General features: G+C 43.7%; 1 protein-coding gene across 1 annotated transcript in view; it reads right to left on the bottom strand.

Annotated features, from left to right (window-relative positions):
• The window catches only part of CUBN (cubilin), a 236538-nt gene that overhangs the window by 123846 nt on the left and 87527 nt on the right, over nt 1-25165 (bottom strand). The window contains exons 30-35 of the mRNA XM_040434511.1: nt 17854-18028; nt 16902-17086; nt 6948-7104; nt 5256-5372; nt 3322-3435; nt 3108-3236 (exon numbers count right to left, since the gene is read on the bottom strand). Coding sequence (XP_040290445.1) covers nt 3108-3236; nt 3322-3435; nt 5256-5372; nt 6948-7104; nt 16902-17086; nt 17854-18028 — 877 coding nt within the window. The remainder of the gene's footprint in view (nt 1-3107; nt 3237-3321; nt 3436-5255; nt 5373-6947; nt 7105-16901; nt 17087-17853; nt 18029-25165) is intronic.

Here is a 25165-nt window from a genome sequence, read left to right as displayed (position 1 = left end):
CATCGGAGCGTCCGCAGATTCCGGCGTTTCACAGACAATAAATGGTTTCCCCGTTCCATACCCGAAAGCACAGAGCTTCCGAGTTCTGCACTCTCAGATGCCATGGTCACATTTGATTTGTGATCGGCATTATCTCCAATCGTCGACATCTAAGCCCCAGGTGTCTGCTGTACATGCGAGCGGGCACCAACTTTTAAAGACCTGACGTCCGCTGTATATGTACAGTGAAGTTTCGGAAGGGGTTAAGGGAGAAAAATGCACAAAAACGAATAAAATGCCTTGACACTTTCTCCCATGAGGTACCTTTAGACGTGCTAACCGAGCAGGCAATTATCAGGAAGGGACCATTACTTCCAATACTCCCTGTTCTTCAGTGAAGGAAAGTGCTGCCTTCACATGCAGTGACCACCTTCACTGTACAGGGACGAGGGATCCTGTACAGTGATCCAGATTAGGGTCACTGCAGAAGGGTTCATTGTTGTAATGTTGAATTGTTGAGTGAAATGTTCTGATTTACTGCGTTTGTGTACCCAACTGAAGTGAGTTGAGTTGAGTTAAGTTGAATCTAGCTAAGGAAGAGAGAGGACCTACATGTGCTTACTCCTCAGGGCTAGGCCGAAGCTCAGAGAATCATCACCTCTGAGACTTCTACAGCTAAAGAACAATTGCTGCATTAAAGTGCTTCAGAAAGAAACGATTAGAAGGTCCGGAATCTACAAGGCCGAGCATTGGTGTCACTCTGCAAGGTATGGTGCTTGATTATGGCAGAAAGAGACTTTGCTGCTGTGAGAGGGAATATTGCTAAAACCCTGCTCACACTTTGAGATGTTTTGGACAGCCGTTTCTTAATTCTGCACCCCTCCGCCTGGGAATTACAGGAATATATACCAAGTACGGTACCTCACTGCATGCCTAAAGCTCTTTAGAAAGACAGAGAGAAGGAGTGTCACAATCCCCATCATTGCTGCTATCCATATATTGACACTGGGGAGGAATCGCACTGTGATCTGTTAAATGTACTACTACTCCAATTCTTCACTTTAGTAAAGAGAGAGACCTATTTATTTATATCAACTGGCCTGGTCACTGACTCCAGCACCGTATGCCGTCCACCTAATCCACACTCCTGCCTTGCACCCTGCCAAAACACTTAACATCAAGGGCACCCCAATCACCACCAGGGTGTGCCTTGAGGGAAGAAAGGCTGAATCCTCCAGTCACTGCGTGGCCCTGGGAAGTACCACTGAGGATTGCCACTGTGATTTGTGCTTACAACCATCATCACCAGAGTCACTACTACTCCTATCCTACATTTACACCTCCTTGGCTTGCCGCAATTGCTCATCCTTATACAGATTCATTATTCCTGGGCAGCAAATCGCTGTTTACATTGCACAACCTGCTGCTCGTTCCCTACCTCTGGAAGGCAAGGAGGAATGGTGGATCCCAAATCTGCCACTGCCCACCAGCAATCGGGTCACATTTGCTGCCAGCCTCCCCTTATCCTGATGTAGCTTCCCTCCCCAAGGAGCAGCACACCAACAAAGGTGACACGGCTGGATTTAGGGTGGGGAGAAACCGATGGTATTACGGACTCACCTTTCCCTCTCCCACAATTGGTCAATAACAACCTGGGAGACAGGAATTTCTTTCCCTTGTTCCCCTATCTGACTCTGAAGGGGTTAACTTTGACCTTTTTCTCAGACCCTAACCGTGCCTGCTTTTTTCCGCCTACCTTCCCTAGTCTCTTACTACCGTGGCTCCAATGTTACCTTGCTCTCCTCCTATGGGGAACCTAGAGCTGGGATCTTATCCCTACATTTCAGACTTTAGAGCCCTAGGCATCGTGGCCTGATGGAACGGGATAATAGTTGGCTGCAGGTCCTATCCTCAAAGCTGCACCCTATTTGATCCACAGTTAGGGAAGATGGCCTCCATTCTCCTCAGGCCTCTAGTCCCCCAGCCTCAGTGCTCCCTCTACTTCAGTCTCGCCCTAGACCTGAACTCTTTTCCTTTTCTTTTCTACCATGCTATTCACCATACGTTTCATGATAAAGATTAGTAAAACTGTTATGATCATGCATGTTTTTTACTACCTTCTCAAGATGGCTCTTTCTCAAGCCTTCTGTGTTAAAATATCCCTCCCTGGTAGATTTGTGTCTGTGGCGTCGTTTGGTCAGGGCTCAGGCAGGTTCCGGACCCTGCAGTCCCATTCCTCATTCGGCAGTCATACATCGGTTAAATATGGGGACAAATTTAGCCCAAAGTTGCCCCTCAAACTCCAACCCAAACTTGTTCATAGGCATTCTTCTGCCGTGTCTCCTGCTTTTTAAGTTACCTCTGCTGAGGGTGGAGTTTGTGTTCCCTTTTTATAACGACATTACTCTATTGTCCCCATGTAGGAAAAGAGTGGTCTGCCACAGTACGCCATTTCTCCAGTCTATGACTTCGGGATGTTCCATTCTCAGACATAATTTAGGTCAGTCTCCTCCCAGCCTGTATTCTGCAGAGAGGCATTTCTTTGTTTACAACCACATTGCTCATTTGCCAAATTTGGAATTGTTTTTCCAGCTTTCAACTACATTGTACGCAATAGTAAACGGTGCCATTAGAAGCTACAGCTTGTCCCACAAAAAACAAGCCCTCAGATGGCTATATGAACTGAAAAATAAAAAAGTTATGGCTCCTGAAAGTCAGGGAATGAAAAATGAAAACAAAAAATGGAAATGTGCTGTGTCCTTAAGGTGTTAAACGAAGGAAAATGCAAATAAAAAGGAAAACATAGCCTTTTTGTCAAATTTTTTCAAGTGCAACTAAAATCCCCTTTTCATAACAGTCCTAGGGGATACATAAGTTATGGTCACCAGGGTGTGAAGCTGCAGTGTGGTGGAATTTTGCTATAATGTTTTTTATTTTTCCTCTTTTTATTTTGTCTTTTTTTTTACTCGATTTATTTTAATTTTTTTAATTTTATATTTTGTGTCCCCATATGGTTATACAAGACCTTTGGGGGGCATTTAACATTACAGCTGAGGCCAGTGGAGGTTTCTTTCCGCTCCATACCTGTCTAACGAGGCTACAGACAACATGAATATGATCAGTCTCACCTGACAATGATGCTGAGTACGAGGCATGGAAGCCCTTCCCGTTTGTGTTGGCATTAGACACGAATCTAAGCACAAGAGCATTACTGAAAGATGTCACTGGATGTGGTATTGCTGCGCCACAAAACCGACCTAAAAATAAAACACAAAACCTACATATAAAACCATCGACTACTAAACATTCATTATACACATGATGCACATTTCTCATAAATACCCCGAGAAGGGGAGCCATAATTATCTCCATCAAAAATCTCCACAAAGTCTTCAGAACAATTATGATTTCTGGCCTCAGTTTGGAAGTCCGTGAAGGAAATGGTGACATGGTTAACTGTTGAGAGAAGTGACATAAAATATAATTATTACAAATAATAAAATACAAAGGAATTAAATAGGGTTGTCCACCTTGAGGGGGTCTTTCGGTCAGACCCCCCACATCAACGGACCTGCAGAGGGAAGCATACTTACCTGCTCCCCCGTCTCTCAGTCACCCGCTGCTGCACTCTAGTTCCGCTCATCAACATCCAGTTTGATGGGCGTCATGTCTGTCTCTGAAGCCAATGACTGGCTGCAGTGGTAATGTATCCACGGTGCATTACATCATTGGGTCATGTAACCTGGCGGAGGGAAGGAAGGGACCTTCCTTCAGACCGAAGTAAGCTTCCCTCTAGAGGTCCTGCCATGTTGGGGGGGATCTGGCTGAAAGGCCCCTTAAGATGGACAACCCCTTTAAACAACATTTGTTTAATAGTACCCTATGCGATACCTTATGTTGTCGCCCACCACAATATGATGTACTGTGATCCAGTGTACAAGTAACACTATCATACATTGCCTAATTACTGTATATACTCCACATAGTATGGTGTCCACATAACAGTGCCCTACATTGGCCAAATAAGTATTATATAAAGTGCTGCCACTATAGACTGCAAAAATAATGCTTCTATACAGTGCCTTAGTGGCTGGGACACACAATCTATATATATAAAGAAGGATGTATATACTGTATGTGTGTATGTATGTTCCGCGATCACTCAAAACGCAACCATTAATTTCAAGGAAACTTGGTATACACATCCCTTGCTACCTGGAAAGAAATCTTGTGGGGGGTCTCAGCTCTCTAGGACGTACTGTTCCTGAGATATTCCCAAAAAATTACCTGCATTAGCCAATACAAGCCTGCAAGTCTTTCTCTTCATTTCCCAACTGCCATACACACGGTCACATGTCCCTTATCAGCCAATAGAAGCTCGCAGGCCCTTAGTCTCCACATACACACAGTTTTACTCCAGGTTTCCATAACAATCCAGCCATTTTTCTTCACTGCTGTAGGTTAGCTTTAGGCTAGGGCTACACAATGACAATAAGTCGCACAACACATAGTGCACAACTACACTGCTACATGTGTCGCGTGACATTGATGTTGCACCAATGTCACGCGACAATTTTTATAATGATAGTCTATGGTGTTGCACTGCGACATGTGACATGCTGCGACAGTATGAGGATTGCCACTGTGACCCATGTGTACAGTCACCATCGCCACTACTACTCCCATCCTCTACTTTGCACCTCCCGGGTTGTGGCTCAAACCTACTTTTTCTGGAGCGTTTCTCATCAGGAGTAGTGTAAATATAAACTTTTATTCTGCCATATTCTGCTCCTGCAAGTGCCCAGGAGGAGAAGCTTCATTGTGAAGTGCTTTCTACATTGAGCTTCTTCACAGCAACCCCCCTTCTTCTGCTCAGAGTGACATCTGTAGTGGTCTCCTGGTTGGATACAACAGCTGTCACTCAGGGCAAGGGGGGCGGGGGGTTCAGAGAGCATGTCATGCTGAAGTTCAGCTTCCTGGGCACTTGCAGAATATAGCAGAATACAAGTTCATATTCACACTATTTATGATACTGCTCTTCACATTCCCTACCTAACACTGTCAGCAGTTTAGCATGGTCAAAACAGCTGTTAGACACCTTTTAAGGGCAAATGATCTTTGATGTAATTCATTTTTGGGGAAAGGAATTAAAAATGTCCCCAATGTCATGGATGGGACACCTGCTGTAAAAGTGATTTTTTCGTTGCTAAGATAAGTCCCTCCAAAAAATGAGTAAAAGCTTTCTGTGAAACCAGCCATGGACACGAGTGACTTACAAGGATCCTGAGCTTTTATAATCCATGAACAGTTCTGATTGTTTGGATATTTGACGGGATACAATGGAGAGGAAATAACGCCTCCAATGGAGTCGGCCACAATAGAGCTTCCACATGCTACAAGAGAATCAGAAGGGAAAGGATGTAAATGAAAGTCAGACCATGACTAATAACACAAATGTGGACTATTTTTCACGTTAATGAAGCGCTGAAAACATATTCCCTAATATGGTGTCATTATTGTAAGCAGACCTTCATATCAGCCGGAGAAATCTGGTAATTACTAGGCCTTTAAAACAAATCTTCAATTCCCTAAGAGTATAGACTGTCCTAATCAGCAGCCTGTATTCTCAAGAATATACAGAGCAATGGAGGCCAATTCGAAATCCCCTATAGACCTGTTTTCCTATAGCGGTCCGCAACTTTAAATAATTGTTTATCAACTGTCAGGAGTTCAAAGATCATGGTCAAACTCATAAGAATATAGCTTAAGTAAAGGGTATATTAGATGGGCAGCATTTCTGCCTGATAATCGCTAACAAACGTTCCTATGGACGCTCGTTAGCGATCATCTGGCAGTGTAATACTGCCTCTGATTGCCCGATGAACGAGCTCATTCATTGAGCAATTCAGATCTTTCAGCATGCTGAAAATCTGGATTTGCTGGCACCAGATCATGCTGTGTAATCACGATCTGCTGCCGGCATACCGCCGCCGGCATGGGGACAAGTGATGGCATAGCGATCACCCCTCCCATGCTGCATAGGACATTGCTGCATGTAATAGCATTCCTCTGCTAGCTATCAGGAGACTGCGAGGAGGGAACTCTTCCCTCCCGACCATCCCTTGCAGCACCGGGTGTCTAATACTCCCTTATGTGTTTATGAGCTATCAGGAGTTCAGAGATAAGGGCTACACATGAGCTGTCAGAAAGGCGACATGACTGGGACTAAAACAAAACTAAGATACTCTGCAGCTAGGCTGAAACTTAACCTTGTAGGACAAAAACTGCTGAATTTTTTGTAAAATAAAGACCAATTGAAAAAATAGTTTCAGCCCAAAATAAGTAAAATGCAATCTTAAAAAAATTGTCCCTGAAGGTGTTCATATTAAGGTTAACCTACATATAGAATATTAGCAATATTTCCTCTTTTGCTTATATACTATATACAGTATATACTGTATATACAGGTGAAACTCGAAAAATTAGAATATCATGCAAAGTTCATTTATTTCAGTAATCCAACTTAAAAGGTAAAACTAACATATGAGATAGACTCGTTACATGCAAAGTCAGATATATTAAGCCTTTATTTGTTATAATTTTGATGATTATGGCTTACAGCTTATGAAACCCCAAAGTCACAATTTTGAGGTGCCCTTTGCTCAGGGGGTATGGATTAATTAGCTGATTAGAGTGTGACACTTTGAGCCTAGAATATTGAACCTTTTCACAAAATTCTAATTTTAAGTTGCATTACTGAAATAAATGAACTTTTGCACGATATTCAAATTTTTCGAGTTTCACCTGTATATACAGTGCATATATATATATTCATATATATACAGTATATATATATTATATAGCATAATATACTATAAGCAATAAGGGATAAGTAATGTGAGTATAGCAGGGTTAGAGCGGATTTACCCTTGGGTTTTGGACATTACAGAACAGATAGAAGAGCTTACCTTCACTAAACCGGGCGCTGAAGCCTCTCCGTCGGTCGCTGCTGTCAGACCGCAGGCGGACAAACATGGTGTTTTGAGTTGATGTGATTGCACTGGGAATTTGACTTCCGCACAGAGTAGCAAGTAGTTCTGCATCGCTGTTTTCACCATCATAAACCTACCAGCGATATAAGAGAAGGATTGGTTTCCATCAAATAAAAACTTGGGTTTGGTTTACAGTTTTCAACAAATTTAAACTCCCCAAGTTAATGAGGGGAATTTATCTCGAGATGAACATTTGAAGTCAGTTTTGGTTGACTCTGTGTTGCCGTACTTTATGCCACATTTTTTTATTTTTTTATTTTTTTTGCAAGACAAAAATCCGGATTCCTTAATACACAATCTGCTGAGACAATCAATATGATAAAATACAATACGCAAAGACAATACAGAACAAATAAATAGTCTGCTCTATTTTTGGGAGGTTCCCAGACTCCCAATTCAATTTCGCATCATAATTGATCCAGATTATTTGTCACCTGAACTGGCATACATCTCCCCCCCCCCCCCCATTTATTAAATGTTGCACGTTGTTTTATAAATTTGTCTCATCCTTACAAAACCTAACACTTTTGTCTAAAAAATCTACTCCAGTTTTCCTACCCCACCCTCCTACTTGAGTGGGATTGAGACTTTTTTTGCTACTTTTTAAAATGATAAATATGGAGTGAAACTCATTAACATAGCTTACCATGCCCACTTTCCCACCCATATTTCAAAACCCGATTTTGCGACTTTTTGAAGCCAGAATTCTGGAGTGAAGGCAACAGTGATAAGCGAAGGGAGCTTCAAATCCTAGATCCGAAGTCGCTTTGCTCAAAACAGTTTGAACACTGTACGGAGATTCGCCTCTGTACAGTGTTCAAATGTATGGGCTCCGGCGACTTGAAATGAATTATCATGAGTCTCACGACTTCGACATTCGATGTTTAAAATTAAAAACCATTTTAAACAGGAATCCAAAGTCGTCTTTGGTACTTGCTGGTACCTTGGTACCGAAGCCGACTTCGAACCAAGTTTCAAAATGTTTTTTAAGTTGAAAAATCAACTCCCGTGGGGGGGTGGAGCCTGCGCTAGAGGAAGATAGTTGTGTGAAGCGCTGCTCTGCTGTTAGCTATACCCTCACAGCCTGATCTATTTAGCCTTTTGGACTCACTATGGTCAAGCTCAGTGGCCTCAAGCCTGCTGATCCTCCTGGTCCCACTAGAATTCCCATCCAGACCGGGGAGATGGAAAAGTTTACTAAGAAGGCGGCCTCTGCATACGCAGTCCGGGAATTCAAGATGGCGCCTGGAACACCGCGAGCCTCGGGACATAAACCACACACTGCTGATAGTGCGAAATGAGGTAGGGAGGAATCCCTGGGGCCCAATAGTCTCCCGATCTTGCAGACTTTCCTAAGGGAGGCCTTAGCAGATGCACTGAGGCCCCTCACCTCGGACCTCACAGCTATTAAAGAGGATGTGCGCCACATTGGAAAGAGGGTTGAGACCTTGGAAGAGGTGCAGTCGGCAGTCATACTGCACCAAGGTGCAATGTCCTCCTGCATTGCCATGTGCCAGTCCCACATAAACTCTCTGTATACAGCGCTGGAAGATCAAGAAAATCGGGGTAGGAACAATAACTTGCACTTCAGAGGCATTCCAGAGTCTGTTGCCCCTACCAACATACCTGAAACGGTGGTGCAAATTTGTTTAACCTTACTGGGGCCGGACTCTGCACATGAGGTCATTATAGAAAGGGCACACAGAGCACTTTGTCCGAAAACCTCAGCCTGTTGAGCCCCCCTGAGATGTAATTTGCAAGTTCTTGCACTTTCCTGTTAAAGAGGCAATCCTTACCTGTGCCAGGAATACTCCATCTTTGATGTGGGAAGACCATACCATCACTATTTTCCAGGACCTAGCCCAGTCCACTTTGAAAAAACGTAGAGCATTGAAACCGCTTACTGACTGGCTTCGTTCCCACAAGATTTGATATAGATGGACCGTTACCTTTGGATTATCCTTCCTCCATGATGGACGCTGCATATCTATCTCATCCTACAATGACTTAGATAAGGTGTATGACCACCTTAAGATATCTCCGCTGCCGATTGAAAATTGGGAAGTTGTTCATGATCTAGCCACACTTCCTAACCTACAGTTACCCCTTGGGAAATGCCTCGCACTCCAAAACCTCAGAGGTCCAAGAGAGGAACTTTGACTTCAACTCCGAGGAGACTACCACTTGCTGATAAGTGAGAATGAAAATTACTATCTAATCTCCGGGTCAACAGGAGGTCTGCCTATGTGATAGCAGCAGCCACCTTACATAAGTGCCCACCTTTGTTTGAGTTTACTTTACCTTACGGCCATTCTAGCCATTTTCTATAACGGAGTTCATTGGTTCCTTCTCCTCCAAATTAACTTTTTATTTATTCTGTCTTTTTGTTTGGTCCTACTTTAACATTATCTACATAGAGGTCACTGAGATCTCTCAATATTGTCCTTGAAGATGGAGGAGTATGGGCTATTAGAGTTGTAGTGTGGTCCATAACCAATTGCTTAATTGAGGGTGCTACTTTACGGTATATACCTTACCCCTAACATGCCATTTGAGCCTAATTGCTAGCTTGATGATAATCTGTTTCTACACATGTTATTTTGCTTGGTTTATTTTTTGTGTTCATTTTATTTTTATGACAGGTACTGCTTATTTCCTTTGATTTTTGATTATGAGAAGATGGCCTCACGAGGGAATTCCAATGCTCCACCTCGGGAGGCTAAGTATCCCCATATACTGCTTACTTATAGTGACATGTTACTTATTAGAGATACACCACCCCCTTGCTTTACCTCATAAATGATGGCTGACATCTGTGTGGCGTCATTTAATGTTAAAGGTTTTCACTCCCCTACCAAACTTAGCCAGATATTTTCCTACTTGAAGAGTGAAAAATGCTCGGTCCTGATGTTTCAGGAGACACATTTTAGGTTTGATAGATACCCGAATCATTCTCATTCCATATTCTCGCAATGGTATCACTGCGGATCTGGGTCTTCGGCCTCCAGAGGTGTGAGCATTGTAATTCGAAAAAGGCCTTCCATTTACAAATACCTCCCACATTCAAGACAGGGAGGGTTGATATATCTTGCTCAAAGGGACTATTTCTAACCAACTATATACTTTTGTTAATGTTTACGCTCCTAATGTTAACTCCTGGATTGATAATATACTCTCCTTGTTGGAAACGTATATAAGGAGGGTGTGGTTTTGCTTGGGCGAGATCTTAATGTGACACTGGAACCTACTTTAGACTCCACATCTAAGAAATCTGCGATTTCCGCTATAGCACTTAGATATCTTAAGAAAAAATTACAACATTGGTCCCTCTATGACGCTTGGAGAGTTCTTAATCCCTCCAATCATGACTACACCTTCTTTTCGATGGTCCATGGCTCTTATCAGAGGCTTGACTACCTGTTTATATCTAAAGAGCACCTACACCAGGAGCTGGCCCCTCCTCCTTTCATCTCCTGCCGGCTTCTCCTTCAGCAGGGCGCTCTATCTCTCCAGTGCCCGCCCAATCTTAACAATCAGGGGCGTAGCTAGAAATGACTGGGCCCCATAGCAAAAAAATTTATGCCCCCCCCCCTCCCGGATCTCCCACCCCCACATACCTATCGGACCTCCCACCCCTTCCAGAGCTCCCACCCAAACACCCCTCCAGGACCTCACACCCCAACATCCCCACAGCCCTCCCGAGATCCCCCTTCAGTGCCATCCACAGATATCCCCCCTTCAGTGCCGTCCACAGATATCCCCCCTTCAGTGCCATCCACAGATATCCCCCCTTCAGTCCCGTCCGCAGATATCCCCCCTTCAGTGCCGTCCGCAGATATCCCCCCTTCATTGCCGTCCGCAGATATCCCCCCTTCAGTGCCGTCCGCAGATATCCCCCCTTCAGTGCCGTCCGCAGATATCCCCCCTTCAGTGCCGTCCGCAGATATCCCCCCTTCAGTGCCGTCCGCAGATATCCCCCCTTCAGTGCCGTCCGCAGATATCCCCCCTTCAGTGCCGTCCGCAGATATCCCCCCTTCGGTGCCGTCCGCAGATATCCCCCCTTCAGTGCCGTCCGCAGATATCCCCCCTTCAGTGCCGTCCGCAGATATCCCCCCTTCGGTGCTGTCCGCAGATATCCCCCCTTCGGTGCCGTCCGCAGATATCCCCACTTCAGTGCCGTCCGCAGATATCCCCCCTTCGGTGCCGTCCGCAGATATCCCCCCTTCAGTGCCGTCCGCAGATATCCCCCCTTCGGTGCCGTCCGCAGATATCCCCCCTTCAGTGCCGTCCACAGATATCCCCCTTCAGTGCCGTCCACAGATATCCCCCTTCAGTGCCGTCCACAGATATCCCCCTTCAGTGCCGTCCACAGATATCCCCCCTTCAGTGCCGTCCACAGATATCCCCCCTTCAGTGCCGTCCACAGATATCCTCCCTTCAGTGCCGTCCACAGATATCCCCCCTTCAGTGCCGTCCACAGATATCCCCCCTTCAGTGCCGTCCACAGATATCCCCCCCTTCAGTGCCGTCCACAGATATCCTCCCTTCAGTGCCGTCCACAGATATCCCCCCTTCAGTGCCGTCCACAGATATCCCCCCTTCAGTGCCGTTCACAGATATCCCCCCTTCTGTGCCGTCCACAGATATCCCCCCTTCAGTGCCGTCCACAGATATCCCCCCTTCAGTGCCGTCCACAGATATCCCCCCTTCAGTGCCGTCCACAGATATCCCCCCGTCAGTGCCGTCCACAGATATCCCCCCTTCAGTGCTGTCCACAGATATCCCCCACCCAGAGCCGCTTCCTAGCTAATTTATTCACTGCACTTGGAAGCCAGGAAGACGTGCATGCGCACTTCGATGCCTCTGCCAGTGCGCCTGTGCGAGATTACGGCGCTTCTATTCAATTTCACAGAGGCAAGTGCAGTGAATAAATTAGCTAGGAGGCGGCGCTGGGCGGGGAGATTGCAGGCACAGGCAGCATCGCTTTGCTGCCCGTGCCGTTCGCAGCGCGCCCTGCGCTAGTGCACTTATAAAGTCCGGTCACGGCGCAGGCAGCATGACACGGCTTCGCGGGCCGCATTTGGGCCGTAGGTTGGGCATCACTGCTCTATACAATCTGCGTGAGGCTGAACTGGCTGGCCATGCCCCCCCTCCCCCACCGGAGACTGTGATATCTTGCCTCCGCTCTCTTTCGTTGCCCACCCTGTCTGACTCTAAAGCACAGACGCTGCAGAACCCATTCACTATAGATGAACTAGTAGCTGCAATTAAACAGCTCCCTAATGGGAAATGTCCAGGACCAGATGATTTCCCTGCTTTATACTACCGCACATTCTATAAAACCCTAGCGCCACACCTACTCTCAATATGCAATAGCTCCCTGTCTGGTGTCCCTTTGTCGGTAGATATGACTGGGGCTTATATTTCCCTGATCCCTAAGGAGGGGAAGGATAGGTCTCATTGTGCAAACTACTGTCCGATATCCTTGTTGAACTTAGATTTGAAACTACTGGCTAAAATGTTGGCCACCCATCTGTCCCAGCTTCTCCCATGCTTGATTCACAAAGACCAAGTAGGCTTTATTCAGGGCAGGGAGAGTAGGGACAATACTACCAGAGTCCTTAATGCTACCTACCACTCTAAGAGGCTTAAATATCCTCAGGTCCTTCTCAGCACTGATGCCGAGAAGGCTTTCGACACAGTTAGCTGGGATTATATGTGGACGGTGATGTTAACATTTGTGCTCCCCGATTCATTTATTAAAGCAGTCTTCTCCCTTTATTCACATGCTTCAGCCTCAATCATCATAAACAACACTCTCTCTTCCTCCTTTATAATTCGGAATGGCACCAGACAGGGATGTCCTTTATCCCTTTTACTATTCGTGCTAGTTATGGAATCCTTGTTGCAGGTGGTCAGGAGAGAAAGTGAGATCAAGGGAGTCCTAGTGGGACATCAGGAACATAAAGTCGCAGCTTTTGCAGATGATCTACTCATTATGACCACTAATCCAACAAACGCCCTGCCTTGTGTAGATCATATTTTGGAACACTTTAGCCTTTTCTCCAAGTTTAAAATCAATATGAATAAATCCCACATACTTAGCATAGACCTCCCTGGCTCAGTCAAGCACGATCTGATAGCTAACTCCCCGTTCATCTGGGACACCCCATACGTATATTACCTATCTGGTATTCATAATAGGGCCCAACCTTTCTTCACTTTTCCGACTAAACTATACCTCTCTGTTACAATCGATAACGGACCAACTCTCCACACTAAAAACTCCTATGCTATCCTGGTTTGGAAGGAAAAATATTGTTACATCACTCATATTGCCTAAACTGACGTACCTGCAGCAGGTCTTACCCATCCCTGTGCCAAGATCGTATTACGCTTCAGTGAAACACCGAATCCGGATCTTTATATGGGTGGGAAGGAGGGTTCATCTAGCATACTCCACTTTCAGTAAACCCAAGTCCTATGGTGGGATCGGCCTACCTGATCCGGAGTTATATGGGAAAGCCATTCTTTTATCAAGGGTGGTGAACTGGTTCGCTCGACCTCTGGGCAGGTCTTGGGTACCTATGGAGCAGGCACACTTCGGATCCCCCTTTACTGGTCTCTTGGTGGGGACGAGTGGCTTTCCATGTTTGGACAGGTCCCTCAACCCAATGGTTAAAACCACACTTTTAGCACGCATATGGTTTCCGTCAACCCACTGTGCCATCCCCCTACCTTCGCCTCTGATTCGAGTACGAGACATCCTAGTTCATGCAACTTTAACCTTGCTTGAAAGTCTACCTTATTCCATAGGTAACTTCACACAGTCAGTCCTAGCTCTACTCAATGAGGATGGAGAGGTTTTGGGGTTGAAAAGATATATCACAGCTTTTCTCTGAGGGTAGGTTTTTCCCACCTTTAATATCGTTCCTGCGCTCCTTTATCTCTAAACATGTGCCTAAAATTGGCACACTAAACTGATCTCTCAGATTTATAAGACGCTATGTACCCCCCTGCTCATGCCAAAACCAGCGTTCATAGGTCTCTGAGAGAAAGACCTGGGAATCTCCTTTACCCGTCAGAAATATCACGGCCTTTCTTTCGAACACAGGAGAATGGTTATAAAATCCTTACTAGGTGGTATGAAACTCCTGAGATTACTTTATATAATGCCAGTGGGTCGGATACCTGCTGGAGATGTCTAAGACAGAGAGGATCCTTTTTCCATATTTGGTGGACCTGCCCCCTGATCCAAACTTGGTGGTCTGAAATCTTTGGCAATTGCAATAAGATCCTATGATTTCGCCTTAATTGGCCTTGTTGGGAATCTCGCCCACTGATTCTATTAAGGATCCCTCACCACTTTTCAAGTCCCTCCTTAGTGCAGCCCGCCTTTTGATTCCGTGTTTTTGGCTGTCTACTGATCTCACATCTATATCTCAATGGATGGGAAAGGTTGATCAAATATACAGATTCGAGGAGATTGCAGCATGGGAGAGTCGGACGATAACCAAGTATAGGTTTTACCTGATAACCAGGAAAACAGATAAGCAGGCCTGATTGGCTAGTTTGTGATCTCCTTCACATTACTGTATAATGGAGATGTATGTGCAGTACCCCAGACCTGGGGGTATCTGCAAATTGTTTTATTGTTATGTATTTCATATTGTATTTGGCCATAAGTACCAGCATAAAAGGTATGGAGCACAGATGGTTGGCAAGAAGAGGGCTAACCACCCTGTCCCTCCCCTCTTGGTAGGAGTGGGCTTGTCCCATTTCCTGCCAGGAGGGGGAGTTGCTGTGTAACCTTAGAAGGGAGAGGATGCACCTCCTGATAAACATTCTCCACAGAGACCAACTCGACAAAATCTTGAGAGACAAGACAGCAGTGAAAGGCTGAGAACTGCATTACAGACACTGCTGCAAAGTGAAGGACTACTGCTCATACACCTATCTTGCAAACCACCACTAGGCTAGCCAAAGTTCAAGTCTTAAAGGGGTTCTCCGGGCTTGTAATATTGATGACCTATCCTCAGGATCAGCCACTTTAACCTAACAGTGGACACTTATATCTACAACCGGTCAACTGCAGTCATCTAACCTGCCTCCATACCTCCTTAAATAGTGAAATAAACTGCACTTTGAATCTGCTGCCATTGTATTTACCTTAAATATATTTTGCATTTAGTAAAAGAGACTGTTATATATTCACTTCTGGCCTCATTCTTCAGACTTCATTTTCCACTGCACTGATCACCAGGGTGCAACGGCCTGAGGGAGTACACCGTGACACAACAACCATCAGGGCCACTACCACTACTATCCTCTACACCGGTTCCTCCGGGGCTTGATGCATATGCAAATAGACATCCTACTCTTTACTCTCAGATCCGACATGCACAATAATCAATTATCTATATGTATGCAGTCCTATGGAAACAAAAAAGTTTATGATAAGAATCCCCATTTTAGTCACAGCCATGATCAGTAGGCTTGCTGACCACCTCATGATTTCATAGCTCTTCTTATGTAATACTGGCACAAGACTAGATTATCTTTTTGTATTGCACATCTACCAGTTTCTAAATAATTTCTCATTTTCAAGGGAGCCATTGTTCAGAACAGCTCATGTTTACATCAAAGATATCGTGATGAATACAGATTAATTGGTGCGGTTGAACTATTTCAGTTTGGCAGGTTTTCATTATGTTTGACCCCTAGTTTACACACACGCAGAGAAAACAAACTGAGCACTGTTTGGAGATTTGAGACATGACAGAGAAGGTCACCGGGTGTCATTTTCTGTAGACTATTGTCAGGGAGAGATGTCATTCTCTGGAGTCTGTACATACCAGAGGGGTGAATGTCCCCAAGACCTTCACATGGTCACCAGATGCTTTGAGGTTCTAGTAAAGAGCTTCTAGAATATAATATCCTCCTTTTCTGAGCAGTCGTGAACACTGGTAGATCATGTCATTCACTGGTTAAGGCCCATTACAGAAAGGCAAAATACTGTTGTATATTAGGGTCTTTATTAAGGTAGCAACATCTGGAACCTGTGAAGTTCCACTGAACCAAAGTTAGATCACTATTGAACCCAATGGTGGCATTTTATGCAATGCTCTCCTGGACCAATGCGGACCGTGTATACTGTCTCATGCACCGTGTTTGAATAAAGCCTCATTGGATTGGAGATGCTGCCGTCGTATCTTTTGTGGTTGACAAACCAAATACAGAGAGTCACGAGATGGACGAGATGATCTAGTAATAGACTGGATTGCAGATGTATAACCATCCAATACTGAACTGACCCTATTCGAATTGAGCCCAGTAATTCAGCCAAGGACAGTATAACAGTACAGCAATAAATAAATCCCAAACACAGCAACACACACATGCACAAATAAAGATCCCAGTTCTACGACAGAAAACACTGTACACTATAAAGAGATGAGAGTAGCAGAAGGGAAGAAAGGCACATGGCAAACAGTATACCTGATAACTATAGGGAAGTGAGGCTTCAATATAAATAGACTCACAATCAGCACTCCACCCTAATCAACCAAGAAAGACTAAATGATAATCAAAACCAGTTCCAATTGCAAGACAACTGCATAGTAAAGTTAGTAGTCAGATGAATTTGAAGCAACGGGTGCACCCCTGTTGCCAAGGAGAAGAATGGTCAAGCATTATGGATTTCAAAGTACCCAGGGAAATAAGTTACTGCCATAGGTTTCTGACAGCAGCCTATCCTTTCCCTCTGCTTACTGAAAGAAATATACATGTTCAACTGATATGAGCATAGTGGTTTGTGGTCAATAGGGTTAGCTTAGCTTTTGTATTTGTGCATCTATAGGGTTCACTTACTTTGACACTGTCAGTGTTGCAGATTTCTAAGTGGTACTCGATGTCAAAGTCTGTAAAGTTGAGGAAGACTCTGTGTCCAGGGTCAACTCGAATCAGCCATGAGCACTCTGTGTTGTCATCATAGGGTCTTGGGTAATTTGGAGAATGGATTTCTCCATTTGGTGCTTGAAAAATTCCTCCACAACCTGAAAAATAACAGTTACTTGTGTCCATTTTACAAATTTTTCAAACTGGTGACAATAATGCAGCAAAAAAAAAAAATGGCTAAGGTTGGTCATCAATTTTTAGCTGATTCTGAGTAACCTGGACTGTATTTTCTATAGAGGTTTCAAAAGTAGCAGCTGCATCATATGGCCCTAAAGCCCCAACGCCATGTATACACAGTACAAATACCATCTGGCAGGTGGAGGTTTTTACAATGGGGCCCAGGAGCTTTAAATTGCTCCTCTCAAAGCATCCTTTGAAAACATTTCAAATTTATGGGACATTTAAAGCATCTAAAATAGCACAAACCAACTTTTTCTTGATCAAAAACAAAACGTTACTATTTTATACCTACAGCTCCTGTGAAGAGTTATGTGCTTCCATGGTTACAGACTACAAACAAACCCTGCGTAGTCTGAAGCTACAACTACACTCCCGTCCATGTGAACCGACTTCTTGCTAACGTACCCTCGGCAAGAAGTAGCGACTTTTTATACAGTATGTATTAAAAAAATGTTTTACTGATATATTGGACATAACTTTTAACTTATGTATCTCTTAGATAGTTCTCTGAGGGGAAAAATAAGTACCCTCTGAGAGGCTCTGGATATCACTGTAAGAAGGGACGTCTGACAGGGCAAGTACTTTTAATAAGGGATAGGAGGCAGATTATATATTTGAGGTCCAGTCCATGGGCTCAAGAGAGTGCACAGGGTGATGTTATAACATGCAGTAGAGCTTGATATACCTCCGGGCACTTCCCGCCAAGTAGCATTAAACCCTTTTCCATTCACCAGGTCGTCAGTCTTGAACCAAACCGTCACAGCATTACCAGTGCTGGAGACCTGCAGAGGATTCCCCGGTGCTCTAGATGTACAGAGCTGAGCCAGCCTTGGAGAAGACAGCTCAGGACCACCATATATCTGAAAGAGTGAATTATTATTCCATATTAGTCTTTATACATAGCCACCCCCCACCTCATTTCCGTTCCTCAGATCAAGACCACCATTAGTTCTACTGTCCAATAACTGATTCCATTGCTGTCAGGAGGAGTGATTTTCTGCCCTCTGACGCTACTCAATCACCAGCGTCTGAGCTGAGCTGAACGTCCTTTGGTCAGTTACTCCTTTAGTTCAAGTGCAGCTCATATTATTACCCCAAAAACCTGTGAACGTGAGCTGAGCTGCAGTACCCCGGCATGGCCACTACACAGCAGATGGAGCTTTCTGCTTCTGGCTCCATCCACTGTGTTGGTTCCGTCGCTGGGGGCTGCTGCAAGCAGCTGATCGGTGGGGGTGCTAAGTTTTGGACCCCCCCACCAGAAAAAAAAACCTTTAAGTCTATATCTGTGCAGGGGATTTGGAGCAAATTTGTATCAGAAAACTAAGCTTCGACACTATAAAAAATGTTCATAAACTAGTCAGCACAGTATAATGAATCTAGTTAGATAAACTGGGTGGAAACGGTAAATTTCATTACATACTAAATGGGGTTTGAGTTACAAAACAGCGATGCTGGGAAAACATATTGTGAGCAGGTCTCTGAGGGTCTCTGGGGAACAGGCAGGAAATATTAGTACTTGTCTCCATGAGTTTATATAGAATATTGAATACATATGTAAAGGGAACCTGTCAGCATGCAGGCCAATCTAGCGACAGAGAAGACTGATATATAGCACTGTCTAAAAAGATAAAGTATTGATTGAAATCTCTGCCCATTCTTAGGAGTGTTAGGAGTCCAGTGGGCGGTCCTACTCAGAGACTGACAGCCTTTCCTGTGTGAGTGTGAGTGTGCATAAAGGGCTGCCAGTCACTGAGTAGGACCGCCCACTGGACTCGTAAAGCCAGAATGAGCAAGGATTTCAATGAACAAATGACAAGTTCTGCTGAATATCCACAAAACCAAACTATCTGCTCTACAACATGCTGCCTGTAGACAACACAGCGTATTTATCAAGTCAGGTTCCCTTTAAATACATGTAGAACAGGAATCAGCAACCTCCGGCACTCCAGCTGTTGTGAAACTACTTCTATGTTAGGAGCCTGAGCACAGTTTTTTTTATGTATTTCCAGTTGCCTGTATAGCCCCAACCTATTGTGCGGCGAGGTACAAAAATTGTTATAACACACTTTCTGGTTGACTATAATAAATTCATTTGAAAGTCCAAAGGGTACAAATTGCCACCAAAGTGGTGATCCGATGAGCACCAGAAAATGTCAATTTAAAGGTGCACTTGCAAAAGTACTTAAAGGGGTTGTCTCACTTCGGCAAATACCATTTATCATGTAGAGAAAGTTAATACAAGGCACTTACTAATGTATTGTGATTGTCCATATTTCCTTCTTTGCTGGCTGGATTTATTTTTCCATCACAATATATACTGCCTGTTTCCATGGTCATGACCACCCTGCAATCCATCAGAGGTGGTCGTGTTTGCACACTATTGGGCGCCAGTATTACACTGCAAGATGATCGCTAATGAGCGTTCATGCTGTAATATAACCTTAAAGCTTACACCCCCTATAGGACCACTAAATGTGTCTTAGTACCTGCATGGGGTTTGCATATTCTCCGAATGTGTGCATGAATTTCCTCCAGATACAATACCTTGGTTAGACTGATGGCAATCACTGTACAGCGCTGAAGAATATGTTGGCACAATATAAGCTCCAGGAAATGATGATTAAAGGGATTGGCCGGGATATTGATGGCCTGTCGTCAAGAGAGGTCATCAATATCAGATGAGTTGGAGTCTGACTCCCCTGCTGATCAGCTGGCCACTGTGCTCTAGTGAGTATTGTGGCCTCTTCCTTGGCGAATAAAGTCACACTCATCGATCACATGGCCTAGGCGCAGTCCAGTCCTATTAAAGTGAATCTGTCTGAGCTGCACTACCAAGTACCGCCACTATACAATGTATGGCGCTGTGGTTGGTATGCTGAGAGCAGGCTGCAGTGCTGGGATGAACGCAGTGGCGCTTTAAAACAGCTCCTTGTTTGGTGTGCCGGGAGTCAGGACCCAACTGATCAGATACTGATGACCTATCTTGAGGATAGATCATCAGCTTTTTACTCCCAGAGAACCCTTTTTGATGCAGATTGAACTGGGGCAAATATTATTTTTCGACAGAAATGTATACAAGGCAGTTTTTCACATCACAGTCTCACATGTCAGTGCTAGGACCCCCAGCGATCAGCTGAATCTCTGAGGAAAAATGGCAAAAAAGTGTTGGAATTCCCTACAGCGCCACCACAGGGAAAATTAAGTATTGCACACTTCTTATTGAATGCCATTTAGATGGACTTTGGCTAAAAGATGAGGATCCTGAATGGGTGAAACCCACTGTTCACACAGAATTCCTTAACAGTGTATTGAAAAATTTATTTTCTATTCCCTATAATGATAAAAAATAAAGAACTACAATATATACTGTATATATACACACACGTAGGGCATGGCTGTGTACGGCACTGCTTAGTGTTGGTGCTTTCTGCTGCAGTGCACTGTTTTTAGCATTTTCTTCTGCCTTGTTAGCTCCATTTACTGATGAATTTCAGTCGGCATTCCAAAGTTGTGAGCAATGGAAGGGCCGAGCATGCTGCCGTATTATATGAGCTGGGCACAGCCGCTGCGACAGGATAATAGGAACAGGAGAAGGATTTGACCCTTTACAAATCAGGAGGACCTGTACCACGCTGATATAATTGTGTAGCTGACCGCTGTTCCGTTCACTATGCCTGTTTTTGCAAAGGGTGGGTGACAACTAGTAGTCAAAATTACAGCTCCCACAGGGGTTGTCACCCAGCTCTCCAGAATACTAAATGGCAAAAGTTCTCTAATTTCAGGTATTATACTGTTGCTAATAAGTGGATCACAAAGTGCCCACCTTCTGGGACCCCCAATGATCAGCTGTAATTGAGAGTGAGTGTTTAGTTTTCCTGCAGCGCCACCACAGGGGAAATTAGGCATTACATAGCATCCGTTCAAATTAATAGGTTGTCTGTACAATGCAGGACAGGACCGGTCCTCCAGAGTGACAGACGCCCTTTGTAACCTTTCTTCTCAAGAGATGAGGCTCCTAAACAGAGGACTTCCCTCCTCGATTGATTCAGAATACCTTAATAGGGTGTATTGTATGGGTATTTTTAAGTACTGATTGGTTCTGTCCCCTTTAATTTTGTCTCTTTTCTATTACTAGGATGTTCCATGTAAGGTAGTACCCATCTCCCATTGTGCTGATAAGAACAAATTCGTGAGTGATCTCAGAGACATGCGTGATGCACACTGGACGAGGGGCTAATGGGAATAACTGTGGTCTGGGCGGACAATTAGGGGGGACTCCACTTGGAACGTCATCCTAGGTAGGATGTAAGTATTGACTCTTGTACACCCTGGAGTGTCGGTCATGTGTTATAATGTGGTAGACAGCCATGTGTTATAGCATGGCCGACCGGAACCCTACCCCATATTGCATATTTAGGCTAGTGATGTTTATTTACTTTTTATTATTCTGTATGTGATTTGTCTGTGTTATCTTATATTTAATCACACTTAGTAAATATATTTATTCACTTAGCCTGCGTAAGCTTATTCATTCTCACATCTTTTGAATTCACTTTACATAGGCTATATAGATAAAGTGAAGTCTCAAAGGATGCAGCTGTTGCTGGGTGATTCAATCATAAGAAGTGTGGAGCTTAAAGAAAATGGTTTTGTGAGATGTCTCCCTGGGGCTACTGCTAGAAGAGATAGAAGACGTATTATTAATATTGTTAAGCAAGCAAAGCAGGAAGGGGACGTGGATGTTCTTGTCCATCTAGGGACAAATGACCTGGCTTGCAATGAAGTGTCAGAGGTGAAAAAATCTTTTATCACACTTGGTAATGACGTTCAGGATTTTGCATCCACCATTTCATTTTCTGAAGTTCTGCCTGTGCATAATGTTCAGAATGATAGGCAGAGGCGCATAAAGGAGTTCAACATATGGCTTGGTAAATGGTGTCAAGAGCAAGGATTTGGCTTTGTTTCTCATGATAGCTCTACTTGGAATAGAAAGGAACTGTACAAAAAAGATGGTTTGCATCTTTCTCTCAAAGGAACAAATGTACTTAGTGAACAACTCCAAGAATTTGCGAAAGAGTATTTAAACTAGGAAGGGGGGGCAAAAGAGTGAAAATAAAAGAGTCCAATTGCCCCCCGAAACAATGCCAGAACAGGCCAGAAGCACTGAGGTTAAGAAATGATAAGCTCAGAGTCCTGTCTACAAATGCTCGCAGTTTAGGTAAAAAAATCAATGAACTTGGGTCAATAATGGCATCTGAGAATGTAGATTTAGTGGCTGTTACGGAGACATGGTTTAATGAAAGAAATGACTGGGACATAACCATACCAGGGTACTCTTTATACAGAAGAGACAGAGAAGGCAAGAAAGGAGGAGGAGTGGCCCTGTATGTGAAAGATAGCATTAAATCTAACCTAATACAAGTTGGTGAGGCCAACATAGAGTCAGTTTGGGTTACGTTGCAGTTTGCTAACCATGCAGTAACTCGTGTAGGTGTGATATATAGACCACCTGGTCAAGTTAAAGAACTAGATGATCTACTAGTTGAAGAAATAGCTAAAATGACAATGAAAGGAGAAGTTATCATTATGGGAGATTTCAATCTTCCAGATATAAACTGGAAAACCAAAATAGCAAGTTCTACCAGGAGTACAGATATTCTAAATTCCCTACTAGGGTTATCTCTACAACAAGTGGTTGAGGAGCCAACCCGGAGGGAGGCCATTTTGGATTTGGTATTCACAAACGGGGATTCGGTATATGATGTCATTGTAGGCGAAACCTTGGGATCTAGTGATCACCAGTCAGTGTGGTTTAATATAAGAACTGTGAAAGAGTCCCACCACACAAAAACAAAAGTTTTAGATTTTAGAAAAACAGACTTTTCAAAAATGAAATTAGTCATAAATGAGTCCTTATCAGACTGGAACGGATTACATGGAGTCCAGGAGAAATGGGACTACTTAAAAGGTGCATTATTGAAGGCAACAGAAAATTGCATTAGACTCGTCAGTAAAAGCAAAAAAAGGAGGAGACCAATGTGGTACTCAGCAGAAGTGGCCCAAATCATTAAAAATAAAAAGCTAGCATTTTGTAATTATAAAAAAACCCAGAGCAATGAAGATAAGGAAATCTACAAGATTAGGCAGAGAGAGGCCAAGCAAGTTATAAGAACTTCTAAAGCGCAGGCAGAAGAAAAACTAGCTCAGTCTATGAAAAAAGGGGATAAGACATTCTTCAGATATATAAATGAAAAAAGGAAATTAAAACAAGGAATAACTAAATTAAAAACAAAGGACGGAAGGTATGTAGAAGAGAATAAAGGGCTAGCCGACTGCCTTAATGAATACTTCTGTTCAGTTTTTACAAAAGAAAAAGGAGAAGGACCTCCACTAGAAAGAATGACTATTAAATCGTTTGATGCATGTATCTTTACAGAGGAAGATGTTCTAAGTTTGCTGTCTAAGGTGAAGACAGATAAGTCACAGGGGCCTGATGAGATACACCCAAAATTATTAAAAGAGCTTAGTGGTGAGCTGGCAAAACCGTTAACAGATTTATTTAACCAATCATTAGTAACAGGAGTCGTCCCGGAAGATTGGAAATTGGCAAATGTCGTGCCCATTCACAAGAAAGGTAGTAGGGAGGAATCGAGCAACTATAGACCAGTGAGTCTGACATCAATAGTAGGCAAATTAATGGAAACCCTATTAAAGGATAGGATTGTGGAACATCTAAAATCCCATGGATTGCAAGATGAAAAACAACATGGGTTTACTTCAGGGAGATCATGTCAAACAAATCTTATAGATTTTTTTGACTGGGTGAATAAAATAATAGACGGTGGAGGTGCAGTAGACATCGCATATCTAGATTTTAGTAAGGCTTTTGACACTGTCCCACATAGAAGACTTATCAATAAACTGCAGTCATTGAGCATGGACTCCCATATTGTTGAGTGGATTAGGCAGTGGCTGAGTGACAGACAACAGAGGGTTGTAGTCAATGGAGAACATTCAAAACAAGGTAATGTTACCAGTGGGGTTCCACAGGGATCTGTACTGGGACCGATTTTGTTTAATATCTTCATAAGTGATATTGCAAAAGGCCTCGCTGGTAAGGTTTGTCTTTTTGCTGATGACACAAAGATATGTAACAGGGTTGATGTTCCTGGAGGGAAACGCCAAATGGAAAAGGATTTAGGAAAACTAGAAGAATGGTCAGAACTCTGGAAACTGAAATTTAATGTGGATAAGTGCAAGATAATGCACCTGGGGCGTAAAAACCCAAGGGCAGAATATAGAATATTTGACACAGTCCTGACCTCAGTATCTGAGGAAAGGGATTTAGGAGTAATTATTTCAGAAGACTTAAAGGTGGGAAGACAATGTAATAGAGCAGCACGAAATGCCAGCAGAATGCTTGGATGTATAGGGAGAGGTATAAGCAGTAGAAAGAGTGAAGTGCTTATGCCGCTGTACAGAACACTGGTGAGACCTCACTTGGAGTATTGTGCGCAGTACTGGAGGCCATATCTCCAGAAGGATATAGATACTCTAGAGAGAGTTCAGAGAAGAGCTACTAAACTAGTACATGGATTGCAGGATAAAACTTACCAGGAAAGGTTAAAGGACCTTAATATGTATAGCTTGGAAGAAAGAAGAGACAGAGGGGATATGATAGAAACTTTTAAATACATAAAGGGAATCAACTCGGTAAAGGAAGAGAGCATATTTAAAAGAAGAAAAACTACCACAAGAGGACACAGTTTTAAATTAGAGGGGCAAAGGTTTAAAAGTAATATAAGGAAGTATTACTTTACTGAGAGAGTAGTGGATGCATGGAATAGCCTTCCTGCAGAAGTGGTAGCTGCAAATACAGTGGAGGAGTTTAAGCATGCATGGGATAGGCATAAGGCCATCCTTCATATAAGATAGGGCCGGGGGCTATCCATAGTATTCAGTATATTGGGCAGACTAGATGGGCCAAATGGTTCTTA

This window comes from Bufo bufo, chromosome 5 (assembly GCF_905171765.1).
Source record: "Bufo bufo chromosome 5, aBufBuf1.1, whole genome shotgun sequence".
Classification (NCBI taxonomy): domain Eukaryota; kingdom Metazoa; phylum Chordata; class Amphibia; order Anura; family Bufonidae; genus Bufo; species Bufo bufo.
Note: the sequence above shows the minus strand (reverse complement) of the source record. Positions and strands in the feature narration are given on the sequence as shown.